This window comes from Saimiri boliviensis, chromosome Y, assembly GCF_048565385.1.
Source record: "Saimiri boliviensis isolate mSaiBol1 chromosome Y, mSaiBol1.pri, whole genome shotgun sequence".
NCBI lineage: Eukaryota > Metazoa > Chordata > Mammalia > Primates > Cebidae > Saimiri > Saimiri boliviensis.
Genome location: NC_133471.1, coordinates 8,021,040 through 8,034,521, shown reverse-complemented (window position 1 = coordinate 8,034,521; position 13,482 = coordinate 8,021,040). Strand labels below are relative to the sequence as shown.

The 13,482-nt window shown below is 32.3% G+C and overlaps 1 protein-coding gene across 1 annotated transcript; it reads left to right on the top strand.

Annotated features, from left to right (window-relative positions):
* The first annotated feature begins 604 nt into the window (after nucleotides 1-604).
* On the top strand, nucleotides 605-6,578 carry LOC141582913 (GPI inositol-deacylase-like). Its single transcript, XM_074392378.1, has 6 exons — nucleotides 605-818; nucleotides 1,805-1,940; nucleotides 3,217-3,267; nucleotides 3,719-3,906; nucleotides 5,279-5,383; nucleotides 6,440-6,578. Exons 1-6 carry the CDS (start codon nucleotides 697-699, stop codon nucleotides 6,576-6,578), a joined length of 741 nt encoding a protein of 246 aa, XP_074248479.1. The 5' UTR covers nucleotides 605-696.
* The last annotated feature ends 6,904 nt before the right edge of the window (nucleotides 6,579-13,482 follow it).

The window sequence follows — 13,482 nt, the reverse complement described above, 5'->3', positions numbered from 1 at the left end:
TAGGCAAAGGTCTAATAAGTATGTCAATGTTTACTTCAATAGTATAATCATTTCAAAAGTAATTATTCACTTTATATACATCAGTCCATACTTAGACTGCCTTTAATGTTTGCAAATAGGTCCATGATCTGTGAGTCCATGATCTGTGAGTATCCTACATTCAAACATAAGTCATTACAGGATATTGATGAAACAGTACATCTCTGATCATTTTTAAAAGTATATTTTTGGACCTTTCTACCCTAATTAGCATTCCATTCTTAATTTAGTCACCTTTTATGTTTTTTGGTTAAGCATCAGTATGTAGATGTCTTTGTTCCCTCATTACAACTAACTTGGCTTTCTAAAAATAAAAAACAAAAAAAAAATATTACTTTTTATAAGTATCAATAGAGAGTAGTAAATCTATTTTGAAACTCAGATCTTCAAAGATCAGTAGGCTCACTTTGAAAATAAGTAACTTGTTCCAGACAAAGAATTAAAACTTTATTTTTCAGTATAATTATAAATTAAGTATCATGGAACTTTAGAGACGCCCTTGAATGGTCAGACACAACAAATATTAAGTCCTTAAATTTCAGTTGTTGGGTTTTTGCTTTTATATTTTCTTTTCTCCACAGGTATAAATGGTTTAAAGAATTATGGGATGTATTATTGTTACCAGAATTAGATGCCATCGTTTTAACTAGTCAGAGTATGTGTTTTCCCCTGGTATCCTGTATTCTTTTTCTTTTTGGAACGTGTACTGCCTACTGGAGTGGCCTGCTCTCTTCTGCGTCTGTGAGACTTCTTTCTTCATTGTGGCTAGCTTTGAAAAGGTAAAGCATGAATGATTAACAACTTTCTTATTGCCTTAATTAAACAAAATATATATATTCTGATAAGAAACCTGAAATTAATTATTTTGACTAAACTATTTTCTAAGAAAAAATATATGACTAGCAAAAGTATGGGTTAGTGTTCAAAGTTAGGTCTGTGAAAGCTAATCATTTATTCCAAGTTAAATGCTACCTTTGATTTTAATCTTAGTGTTCAGAAGTTAATAAAAAAGAGTTTGACAAGTTACACAGATAGTTTTAAACATCATGATTGTGAATCTTTCCCAGGAGGGATTGTTTCTCCCATGGTGTTGCTTTTATATGCTGACTTCTCTAATGAAACCATGTGGCAAGAGACTGTAATCCAGATGTTAGGCTCAGATTAGATGAGATGTATAAAAGCTCCAAAAACATTGCCCAGAGTTTTATTATGGGCCCAATGACACAGTTTGAATCTGAAGTTACTGGTAGGCTTTCCTGGTAGATCATCAATTTAGTGCCTATTGCCACACCTCCTTACCAAACATGTCATGTGATTTCCTGTCCCAGAGAGGATTATGGTGTGGTGCTTCTTCGTCTACCCTTCTGAAATACTTCAGATAGCGGTTCTGATAGTAACACCACCAAAGGTCTGAGTAGTCTCTAGGCTTTAAGAAATAGAACATAGCTTCTCCTCCTGTCAAGACTGGAGATGTATGCCACAGGGTGTATGATTAATGGTTACCTTTGGTAACATGTTTTCACCTGTAGAACAAGTATCAGCTATAGAGTATCAAAATGGTAGACAGGTTATCACAATATATTACAGAACTGAAAATCAAATATTTGAGACCACTTACCTTTATTTAAAAAATATCTTACTGTTTACCTTATGTATTTGCATATAAGCAAGAGAGACTGGAAAAGTACTATATTTTCTTCTTCTTATATGTGACTACAGAAATATCTGTTGATATGTATTTTAAACTTTATTCTTATCATTCCAGACCTTCTGAACTTCCTAAAGATATCAAGATGATATCACCAGACTTGCCTTTTTTGACAATTGTTTTGAACATAGTTAGTTGGACAACTTGTGGAGCACTTGCCATACTTCTTTCTTATCTTTACTATGTGTTTAAGGTATGTCAAATCAGTAAAGCAAAAATGATTGTTTTATATTAGGCACATGTACGATGTACTGTAGGCATCATTAGCAAAAACTTTCATTAAAACTGTAGTAACCTGTTACATAGCAGATTTTTTAAAACATCTTAGTTACTTAAATTACATACAACTAACTGGAAAACAAAAATTATTGATCTGAGTTGGAGTTTTTTTTTGTTGTTAAAAAGGAAAAGGAAAGGGAGAAGATATCTGTATCTGCTTGCTTCTTAGTCTTGCAAATGTTAACTTTTTGTTTTACATTTTATATTATAAAATGGTTTATAGTTACACTCTTTTTGAACATGGGTAAGAGACAAGAAAAAGTAAATTTATGTCAGTAGGATCAAGCTATTAATCATGTTGAGATAATCTAAAATGTTACAATTGTTGCTGAAGGATTAGAAGATGACAATAGAAATAATTAGGCTAATAATTTTACTGAAGAAACAAAAAAAACACTTCTGATAAAGTTGACAGCTTTGCAAAAAAAGAAAAAAATCTAGGTGGTGATACAGGTGTATTCTCTCCATGTAATTTTTAGGAACAGATGGTTGACATCACAGTAGATAATCTTTTTTTTTTCCCTGAAAAGAAAATTTTTTAAGATGTAAACTAAATACATGCATATCATAGATTGTTTTCAGTTTTCCAAAGGAAATTTACGTGCTTCTGAAAAATTACTTATGGCTACTTTGATTTATAAATAGTAATTTTAGTATTTTTTAAATTAGGTATTTCAAACCACTGACCCACTAAGCAAAGGTTTCTTAAATACTTAAGTAACCCTAATAAATTGAGTTTAAAAATTTTTTTTTCCAGTTCTTATTAACATTTGACCACGCTATATAATTGAGTTCTGTTTTTCAAAGACTTAAAATACCTAAAATGTATTATATTCTTTTACTGTATTGAAGATAATGAAATCTTTGACTTACAAGACACATTAAGTTGCTGTAACAAAGCATCATTCAAACGCAGGCTTTTACAGGCTATAAAAGGTATAGCAGGATATCCTGGTCCCACTATATTCCGGAATTTTTGTTGTTTTGTTTATGTTTCCATTTGTTTGTTTGTTTTTTCCCATGATAGCCAGCATATATAGTTGTTGTTTTGTATAAGAATGTTTTTAAATGACTTTCGGTTCACATTTTAAAAATTTCAGATTACAGTGCTTCTCATTTTTAATGCCAAAGATTTATACTTTTTGTTTCAAAATAAGGGTGAAATTAAAACAGTGATTTCTTTTTCTTAGATTGTTCATCTGCAAGCCAGCTTAACAACTTTTAAAAATAGCCAGCTTGTGGTAAGTTTTATTTTCAAAACTCTATATAACTGTAAAATGAAAGAACATGGGGAGATATGAGTTTATCTTTTTTTAAGGTTAGGATTTCATAGTGTTTAAAAGATGCAATATTATGAATTTAAGTAAAGTGAACTTAATGAATATTTTAAAAGATTTATAAGTTCATCTTTGTCAGTACCTGTATCATTTTTTACAAGTTATTATCTATTAAATTTTATTTTGAATAATTACTTAGAGGATATATATTCTCAGGAGTAGAACCAGCAAGTCAAAAGAATGAAAGTTTTATAACTATTTTAAAGTATTTTTAAGCAAAATAATTTTAGGATTTTATATCAGTTTGGTAATGGAAAGATGTACTTATTTAGCTATGTAACATTGAGTATGATTCTAAATAAAGTATACTTTCATTTAGTTAGTATCTTGGTATTTTTACTTTATTGTTTTATAGAATACCAAACACTCCAGAAGAAGTGAAAAAAAATCCAATCACCATAAAGACTCCTCCGTACACCACCTGCGTTTATCTGCCAATGATGCTGAAGATAGCCTTCGCATGCACAGTACTGTGAATAACTTATTAACATGGATTGTATTACTCAGCATGCCTTCTCTAATTTATTGGCTGCAGAATCTTAGGTGTGTTTTGTTTATATAATTATTGTTTATTTGGTTCAAACAATAAATATCCCTAAGCAGAGACTTGCTAGTTTCCTAATAGTTCATGAAAATTCCTCAGGAACAGGAAGCTATATATTATCTGAAATTAATTAATTTAATTTTATTTTTTTGAGACAGAGTCTCCCTCAGTTGCCCAGGCTGGAGTGCAGTGGTGCAATCTCAGCTCATTGCAACTTCTGCCTCCCAGGATCAAGCAATTTATTTGTAACACATTCACATTTCCTCTCTTACTATGTATATATAAACTTTGGGAATATAAACTTTTCAAAAAATCAGCCCAAAAGAGTGAATCGTATTTTTATTCACTTGTCAAAGGCTAAATAAAAGGCCACTTCATCCAAGTAGTAAATGAACCCCTACTCAATATAGTTTTCAAAAATAATATAAAACTTTCAAGTTATCTAAATACTGGGAATTTAAGTTGCAGAATCAAAATAAGATCAAATTAAATCAAAGGTTACCAGATTTTAATATCCTTCTTTTGTTCCTTAATTCAGTCAGTATCCAGATTTTTGTTCACAGATTTGCTGTCAGAATTATTTGAGGAGCACAATTTTTTTTTTTTTTTTTTTTTTTTTAAGACAGAGTCTCAGTTGTAGCCCAGGCTGGAGTACAGTGGCATCATCTCGGCTCACTGCAACCTCCGCTTCCTAGGTCCTGGTACAAGCAATTCTTCTGCCTCAGCCTCCAGAGCAGCTCAGATGCCAGGCATCTGCCACCACGCTTGGCTAATTTTTGTATTTTTAGTAGAGACAGGGTTTCACCATGTTGGCCAAGCTGGTCTTGACCTCCTGACCTCATGATCTGCCCGCGTCGGCCTTTCAAAGTGCTGGGATTACAAGGATGAGCCACCGTGCCCTGCCGAAAAGCACAAATTTTTGATTCTGAAAGCCTGTAGACATCTTACAGTCAGTGAATGCAAGAAATGAATTGGATTTTTAAAAAGATAAGGGACAGTTAACATTATGAGCCTTCATTTTATCTTTTTTGTTATAGAGTATCACTCATGTATTTTAAGTAATTTGTTTTTTAAAAAAAACTTTACATGTGCCCTTTTAAACATATATTGCTTATAAAAAGGAAGTGCTTTCATATTGGATATTTTTATTTCCTTTAGTAGTTTCTGATCATGATTCTCTTTATGAAACCATGGACACAAAAATGATATAGAGCAAAAATTACTTATCAGATATTTCCTGAATTATTTAGAGTTCTCTTATATCCATATTGCTACTGTAATGTTTTTATTGACTCTGATAATTTAAAATGATCGGGTCATTGTTCATTTGTGTGTGTGTGTGTTTTTTTTTTTTTTTTTTTAATATCATAGGTATTATTTTAAACTTAATCCTGATCCATGTAAACCTTTGGCATTTATCCTTATTCCAACTATCGTAATTCTTGGAAATACTTACACTGTTTCAATAAAATCAAGGTACAGTAGTTTAATCTTTCTTTTTCTCATATCTTTTCTTTTCTTTTTTTTACCCTTTATGTCTAAAGCATATTCTTTATTTCTAATTAATTTGACTATTCCTAAAAGTAAAGCTGTAACCGTATTATGGTTTACATGCAAGTATATTATATTTGCTTTCTTAATTACAGGTTTTACTTGATAACATATAATACAGTATTTTTCTTTATGAAGTTAACACTTAGAAGACATGATATATAAGATTTGCTTCCCAAAAGTACAAGAGAAGTGGATGGGGATCTAGCTGAAATAAAATTGGCCATGATTTGATAGTTTTTGAGGCTGGGTAATGGTTGCATGAAAGTTTATTACACTGTTAGTCTACTTTTGTAGTTTCCAATTTTCCATAATAAAACTTGAGTTTTCATTCACTTGTTTGCCCTGGGAGTCTTTTCAGTTGATTCTGGCAGGTATTTGCAGATATTCTAGAATCAGGCTGACCTGGAGTTTAAATCCTGGCTGTGCTATTTAATAGCTCTGTCTTTAGCCAGATTTCTTAACCCCTCTAGTTCTCAGTTTCTCTATTTTCAAAGTAAAACAGTAATTGTCTTTCCTGATAGTATTTTTCTTTTAAAAATACTATCTTCTATACTCCTTGTTTTGAGAATTCAAAATGGTTCTTTTTTTGTTTGGTTGGTCTTTTTTCTCTTATAAGTAAGGTTAAAATAAACATTTTTGTAGCTATGTCTTACTGAACATTATTGCTTATTTTTGTTAGGATAAGTTTCTAGAAGTGTAATTACTAAATAAAAGTCTAACTAGTATTTTTCTATTGTTAAAATTAGACTAAATGAAACTGGCTATTTTTTAAATAGAAATATTTTTCTTTTGTAGACACATACGGCTTGTATTGATCTTTTTAAAAATTATAAATAGGTAAATTTATAACATAAAAAATTCATTTAAAATCACTTGGAATATTTATCTTTCCCAAAACTATAAAAAAGATTGCTATATTCCATTTTGGCTCACAATGTGGTTCACATAAGTGATGTATATTTCTCTGTCTCTTTACAGTAAATTGTTGAAGACTGCTTCACAATTTCCAGTTCCTCTGGCTGTTGGTGTGATTGCTTTTGGGTCAACACATTTATATAGGATTCCATGCTTTGTCTTCATTCCTCTTTTACTCCATGCATTGTGCAATTTTATGTAAGATTGGACGTAAGGAATGAAGATGATTTACGCATTTAGGGCCAGTGATAAGAGGTCACACAAAGATCCATCAGTATGGACAGCAAGATCCTTTGGAGAAGACAAGTCTATTTTTACAATATGGAAAACAGGAAATTAGTTTTATAATGTTTAAGTGGTTGAAGCATGGTTTTGTTTGGTAGTATGGAATCCATGTACTAATCATTTTTGGAAAATATATGAAGGGATATATGATGATCACTGTCACTGATGACTGCTGTGCATATCAAATAGTCTGTTTCATCAAGCATAAAAGAAGTCTGATCTTAGAGATTTAGTAGATGCAGCATTGTTTATAATCTCACCTCAAGCATTCTGTTCATCAAACTTTTTTCACAAAAGGAAGCTATTTTGAATTTGCTGTTGTTTACCTATTAAGAAAAATGTCTTTGAATAATTGACAAAATGTAATGAAATGTACAGCTGTTTGGTTTCTCAAAGGTTAAATAGCCACAAAAAGCCTTTGGTTAATTTTTGGCAGCCATCATGAACAAAGTGGATTTTTGTCTTCTTACACCTATGAAAATAGAGCTTTGAATGGTAAGGAGAATTGTTTTCTTGGTATCCATTGCAAGATTGATGGATGGAAACGTGATTCAAACTTCAACAAATTTTTTGCTATTTTTCAAATATGAATTTAAGTGTCTATTCTTGGAGAATATCAGGAGACTATTAAAGAGATCTGTTAAATTTAAAGGAAAAGTGTTCATAGCTATTTGCTTCCTGGATTGGAGCAATTCAGTTGTTTAGTCTATACCATTGGATTTGATTCATTGCCCCATGGTTGCCAGAAGTGCCTAAGGTAATAATGGATTGTTAAAATAATTAAATTTCAATGGTTGGAAACTCTAGATTTATACCATTTTTTTCTGCTGTGGAAAAAACAACAGTAACAACATGATCAAGGTAACGCCACATTTGATGTATAATATTATACTATTAATTCGTTAATAGTGGACAACTTGACAACAGTGGGCAACTGTTAACTCATTAATAGCATGAGTATAAACAGTACACCTGAATAAATTGGAGACATTAGCCACTAGGTTTAACAGTGGAATCTTGATTTGCCTGTGTGACTTCTGGGTTTACTGTTTGACAAATAAAGGAGTAACATTTTATTTCATTTCAGAATTTACTTCACTTTTAGCTACAAGAGTAGGAAGAAGATAATCCAGCAAGGCAGAAGAGTATATTCTTTGTCTTAGGATAGCGTAAACTCGGTCTGAGACATACCTGGCTTATAGCATTCTTTTAGATGTGTAGGCTATAAATGCCCAAAGCCTCTCAGCTAATGATTCCACAAAGCCTCTCATGTAAATTTCCAGTGATTCCACTGTTGCATTTATGAACACACATCCTTGTTAGTACTCATGGATGTCCTCAAGTACCAGTTTCATTTTAACTGCTGTTGGGTCTGTATTCCATTACAGCCTCTCAGCTGTTACTGCCTATGGATAGTTACTTCTACTTCACTGCCTGTAGAGAGTTACCTAACTCCTCTTCTCAATTCTCCCTCAGATCCTGGCTATTTTGGCCTCAGTTGAAGAGGCTCTTGCTGTCACCTTTGAGGGTTGTAAGTTAGTTTGATACCATTGTTGTCTTTTCCAGCTTTGTGCCTCTCATTCAATATTCATATTTTCACTTACTGAGAACATTAAAGGGAAATGATAAACTCATAGTGGGGATATGGTAGGCATACTAGGTACTTGTTTGTTTGAGAAAAGTAGTAGAAGGGATAAAACACTAAAGTGCTATATGTTTCAGCTGGAGAGGAAACAGCATTTATTAGGTTATATACTTGTCCTATGGCATACCGCATATATATTTAAATAGGGATACATCTGCCTATGTTTAACTATACTTATAAAAAACTTTGATACACATTGCATCTCTTCTTCTGTCACTTGATATTTTAGTGTATCTCCAGTTATAGATTAAATATGTCCTTTATTTCTGAATTTGGACTTAATTCCATACACAGAAAGAACTTTAGGAAATTCATTAATTTGATCTTCTATTGATAGCCATAAACATTATGTTTATGTGATCTAAAATCTCTTTGTTTAGTTAGTACTCTGTATGAATGTAACAAGTTTGTTTCTCATTTGTGAGTAGTACATTTAACTTTATTTTGAGACAGAGTCTCACTCTTCCCAGGCTGGAGTGCAGTGATGTGATTTCAGCTCACTGCAACCTCCGTCTCCCAGATTCAAGCAATTTCCCTGCCTCAGCCTCCCGAGTAGGTGGGAATACAGATGCCTGCCACCACAACCGGTTAACTTTTTTTTTTTTTTTTTTTTTTTTTTTGTACAGACAGGGTTTCTCCATGTTGGCCAAGCTGGTCTCGAACTTCTGACCTTGTGATCTGCCTCCTCGGCCTCCCAAAATGCTGAGATTACAGTGTGAGTGTCCATGCCTGGCCATGCATTCACTTTTTAAAGCAGCAGACTAGGTACACTAATTCTCACTGAAATATTTTCATGTGAATGTAGTATTACCAAGTCCTAAAGTCTTATTTATTCAAAAAAAAAATTCATTTTAAGTACTACAAAAAGGATTCTAATTAAACATTTTATAAACAGTAGTTTGGGTCTTTAGCCATTATATATGTATATATACAGGCACATATGTATACACTTACATTTTGACAGGGTCTTCATTGAGTCCTGATGCACTTTAAAGTAAATAGCTACCAGAGATGTGAAGGTAGGTTCTTTGAAGATTCTCAAAATGGATATTTTTACTTGAGAAAAAGAAAGTCCTTTGCCTTTAAATTACAGTTTCCATCATGCTTACAATCTATATATTTGGCTAATAAAACAGCACTACCCTGTTAACAATGTTAGTGAAAATGAAATTATTTATTGGCAGTTATTGATTATCCAATTCAGGAAATTTCTGAGGTCAACTGTTACTACAGCTGTTAATGGCATTCTAATTTAGCAATTGTTGAGTTGTGAGTAAATTTTGTGCTTATAAAATAACTCCTAGACCCTATTGTTGATAACCAAATCAAATATAGACAGTACAGGGAAAAACACTGTATACATTCAGTGTTTCTAAAGTCTCCTTTGAAGTTACTACTGATTGTAATTTGTAACTGATAATAGGTAGAGATTGTTTACACCATTTTTTTCCTGGATCTTTTTTATGTCAGAAATTAAACAGGTTCTACTAACTTTTTTTTTTTCTTAGTTATCACCAGAATGAAATTATTTGAAGTGACTCTAGAAAAGCCATTAGTCTTTATTTTTTTTCATACTTTGGCTAAACAAATTCAGATCTACATAATGGAATACCCCTTCTTGAGTGAGCTATGCTAATATCTACATGATTATATAGCAAGGAAAAAAGAAATAACTGTAATAGGCATAGTAAATGTTAGTTTTCTTGTCACTCATGTGATACACATTTCCACAGTACACACAAACTTATATGAAGCAGATTATTTGTTTTGTTCATTATTTAGTTCCTATATGATTTTTCTTTAGAAGCAGAGTCTCATTCTGTCACGCAGGCTCGAGTGCAATGGGGCGATCATAGCTCACTGCAGCCTTGAACTCCTTGGCTTATGTGATCCTCCCATCTCAGCCTCCCAGAGCAAGTTAGAACTACAGGTACATGCTACTGTGCCTGACTAATTTTTTTGTAGAGATGAGGTTTCAATTTGTTGCCCAGGCTGATTTTGAACTCTTGATTTCAAGTGATCCTTCCACCTCGGCCTCCCAAAGTATTGAGATTTCAGGCATGAGCATCTGGCCTAGTACCTATACTTTTCTTAATTCTTCAGACTTTTCACATCTAGTATAGTGCATTCATTTCAACTTGCTGTTTATTAGCACCTTTTGTGGAAGGTGGCCAAGAGAAATAAAAGGTGGTAAAATTCAGTTTTCAGTTTAGTTCTTGAAAGTTCTAGGAAATGAAGGAAACACAAAACTATGAAATAAACTAGGGCTGTTGATTTCTGAACCCCCCAGATAAATCAATTGGCCTACATTTTCGTCTTCGGTATTAGGTCCAAATTAGTATAGAGTCTTGCATTATTATTAGGTTTAGTGTGAAACTTTACAGTGCTACATTTGAAGTTTTAGTAACTGGTTATTAAAATCATTTGGGAAAAATAAAAATGTTGAGACTTGCTGTGACTAGGCATTTGTTGATTATTTTTCATGATTGCTTTTTGTTTTCTCATTGTGTAGGATTTGGGAACTTGTATATCATAGGAAACAAGATATTTTGTAAAATTTATTGGGGAAAATCCATTTGGAATGCATGACACTTGCCAAGTTAAGAAAGCAGTAATACTACGTTTCTATTATAAAATTAGACCCTGCCAGAAAGCTTCCTTTCCTAGTAAGGTCAATGTAGAAGGGACTTTTAAAACATAGCAAATTGATTAAGAGCCAAAATTTTATCCCAGTTTTTTTGAACTAAGAATGTTTTAAATTATGTAATGAACTTTTATGTGTACACATTACTCATGCATTTTTTCACAATGTGTTTAATAGTCTGAGGAAGTGGGAAAGCTGTGAAACTACTCCCATTCTTTACTTTTAATAAGAATAATAGGAAAGAAAAGTCAGGTCAGCAGTCCAAATCCAAATGTGTGTACTGTAACTGCTTAAGAATTCACTTTTTGGCCGGGCGCGGTGGCTCACGCCTGTAATCCTAGCACTTTGGGTGGCCGAGGCAGGTGGATCACGAGGTCAAGAGATCTAGACCATCCAGGTCAACATGGTGAAACCCCGTCTCTACTAAAAATACAAAAAATTAGCTGGACATGGTGGTATGTGCCTGTAATCCCAGCTACTCAGGAGACTGAGGCAGGAGAATTGCCTGAACCCAGGAGGCAAAGGTTGCACTGAGCCGAGATCACGCCATTGCACTCCAGCCTGGGTAACAAGAGCGAAACTCCATCTCAAAAAAAAAAAAAAACAAAAAACAAAAACAAAAAAAGAATTCACTTTTTTTGGATAAATTGTATAGAGTACAAAAGTCAGGTCAGCAATCCAAATCCAAATGTGTACTCTAACTGCTTAAGAATTCACTTTTTTTGAATAAATTATATAGAATACAGAACATATGAATTTATTATGTTAATAACAGTTTTGACAACAGAATAAAATTTGGAAATTGTGAAGATAAGCTGTTTTTCCATTAATAGTGAAAATTCATAACAAGTCTTTCAAAAGTTAGGTTATATTCTAAGCTGTCTTAATTGTCCATGGTTGATAATTTTTAAATCAAGTGCAGTACTTTCTGAAAGTGTTTGGCCTGTTTTGCTGCCAAAGCCATCTGTGTTTTGAAATACCAAGTAACCAGTTAATTTCTGAAGACTTTGTATAGGACTTGATATATGAGTCAGTATCTGTCTGTATTCGTTTTGTACATTGTAACTTTGAACACTTATGAAGAACTGTATCTGTTGGTGTATTTTGATTAGTGTGATTTGTTTGCATATTTGGATTCTGATTTTAGTTTAGGAAGTCTAAAAGTAGCATTTTTGTAAAGTTTATATGCTATTTTGTAATGTCATTTTGGTTTTTAATATTTATATAATAGTATCTATGTTACTAGTAAAAATGTTTATAGACAACACATAGAGCTATTACTATTCAAAAGCCTACATGATAGGCATATTTTGTATTTCATGTTACATTTGTTCTGTTTCATATTGGACTTCTTACATCCCTTTTTTTAGGAAGAAAAAAGAGACACATTTGAATTCCCCTTAGCATAAAGCTGTGCATCGGAAACTATATGACTATCTGTATGTTTAGCAAAATACTCTTTGCCATTAAGGTAAACGAAACTGTAAAATATCTCTGGATATTTGTGCCAATTAACTTTTCTTAGTATATTGGGATTAAAGCAAAAATAATATTTTCAGTATGTTTCATCTAGGACTTACAATAAATGTTTGAACCATGAAAACTTACATTTCATACCCTAATTTTTCTTTGAAAATATTCAAGATTTGTAGCATTGTGTGTTCTATTTTGTGTGATTGCTTGAATGTTTTCTGATTTTATTGGGTAAACGTTAGCCTGATCTTTCAGCAATTAGTTGAAATAATCATTTGAAGTAATCTTGCTTCAGATTTATTTTGTGATGTACATTAATTGTTGTACAAGACACTTTAGTACAGGTGTCTCATTTATGTAGTTGAAAGTCGGTTGTGGAATTTCTTTTGTTTTTTATATATTTCCATTCAGTCTTTTATATAGTCACATGTTTCACAGGGGAAAATTGTCCACTGGAACCTAACATAGTACAATCTTTTAACATGCATATCTTAAATGAAAATATTATAAAACAAGATATTAATCCTAAAGGGTTAACATAAATATGTTGTACTCATGGAAAAAGAGTAGAAAATAGGATAGGCTCAGAAACTGCTATTTTTAAAATCTGCATTAAATGCTCTGATTTCTCCACATAGAAATTCTAAGGAAATTTCAGTTACTCCTATTATAGTTTTCCCCCAGATTTAATATTACTTACTATTTCTGTGCCCAGTAATGTTGATGCAGTTTGCATAAATATTGGAAGTAAGGAGGCAGGAGAGAAAGCCACATATTGAAATCTTTGGCCTTGATTTAGTGACAGTTTATTTTTCTAATGGGGACCACGGGTGTTATTAGTAAAAAGATGATATACAAGGCCTAAATTCAGTGTACATTGTTCTTTCAAATGAGTTCTTTTGTGTTAAATAATTTTATTCTAAGTAGGAGATGCCTGTATTTAACATAATCATGCTTTCTACATTATCAAATATGTATTTGTTGGAATACTGGTAGAAATAACCTTCCTCTTCTCTAGTGTGAAATGGAAAAAACTCCCAGTTTTTAATGTATATAAAA

Bases quoted from the DNA above. Each gene is read 5' to 3' on its own strand.
- LOC141582913 (XM_074392378.1), top strand. From the start codon at position 697: ATGTGTTTTCCCCTGGTATCCTGTATTCTTTTTCTTTTTGGAACGTGT. The intron at 1,941-3,216 runs GTATGTCAAATC...TCTTTTTCTTAG, and splicing joins ATCTTTACTATGTGTTTAAG to ATTGTTCATCTGCAAGCCAG. The intron at 3,268-3,718 runs GTAAGTTTTATT...ATTGTTTTATAG, and splicing joins TTAAAAATAGCCAGCTTGTG to AATACCAAACACTCCAGAAG.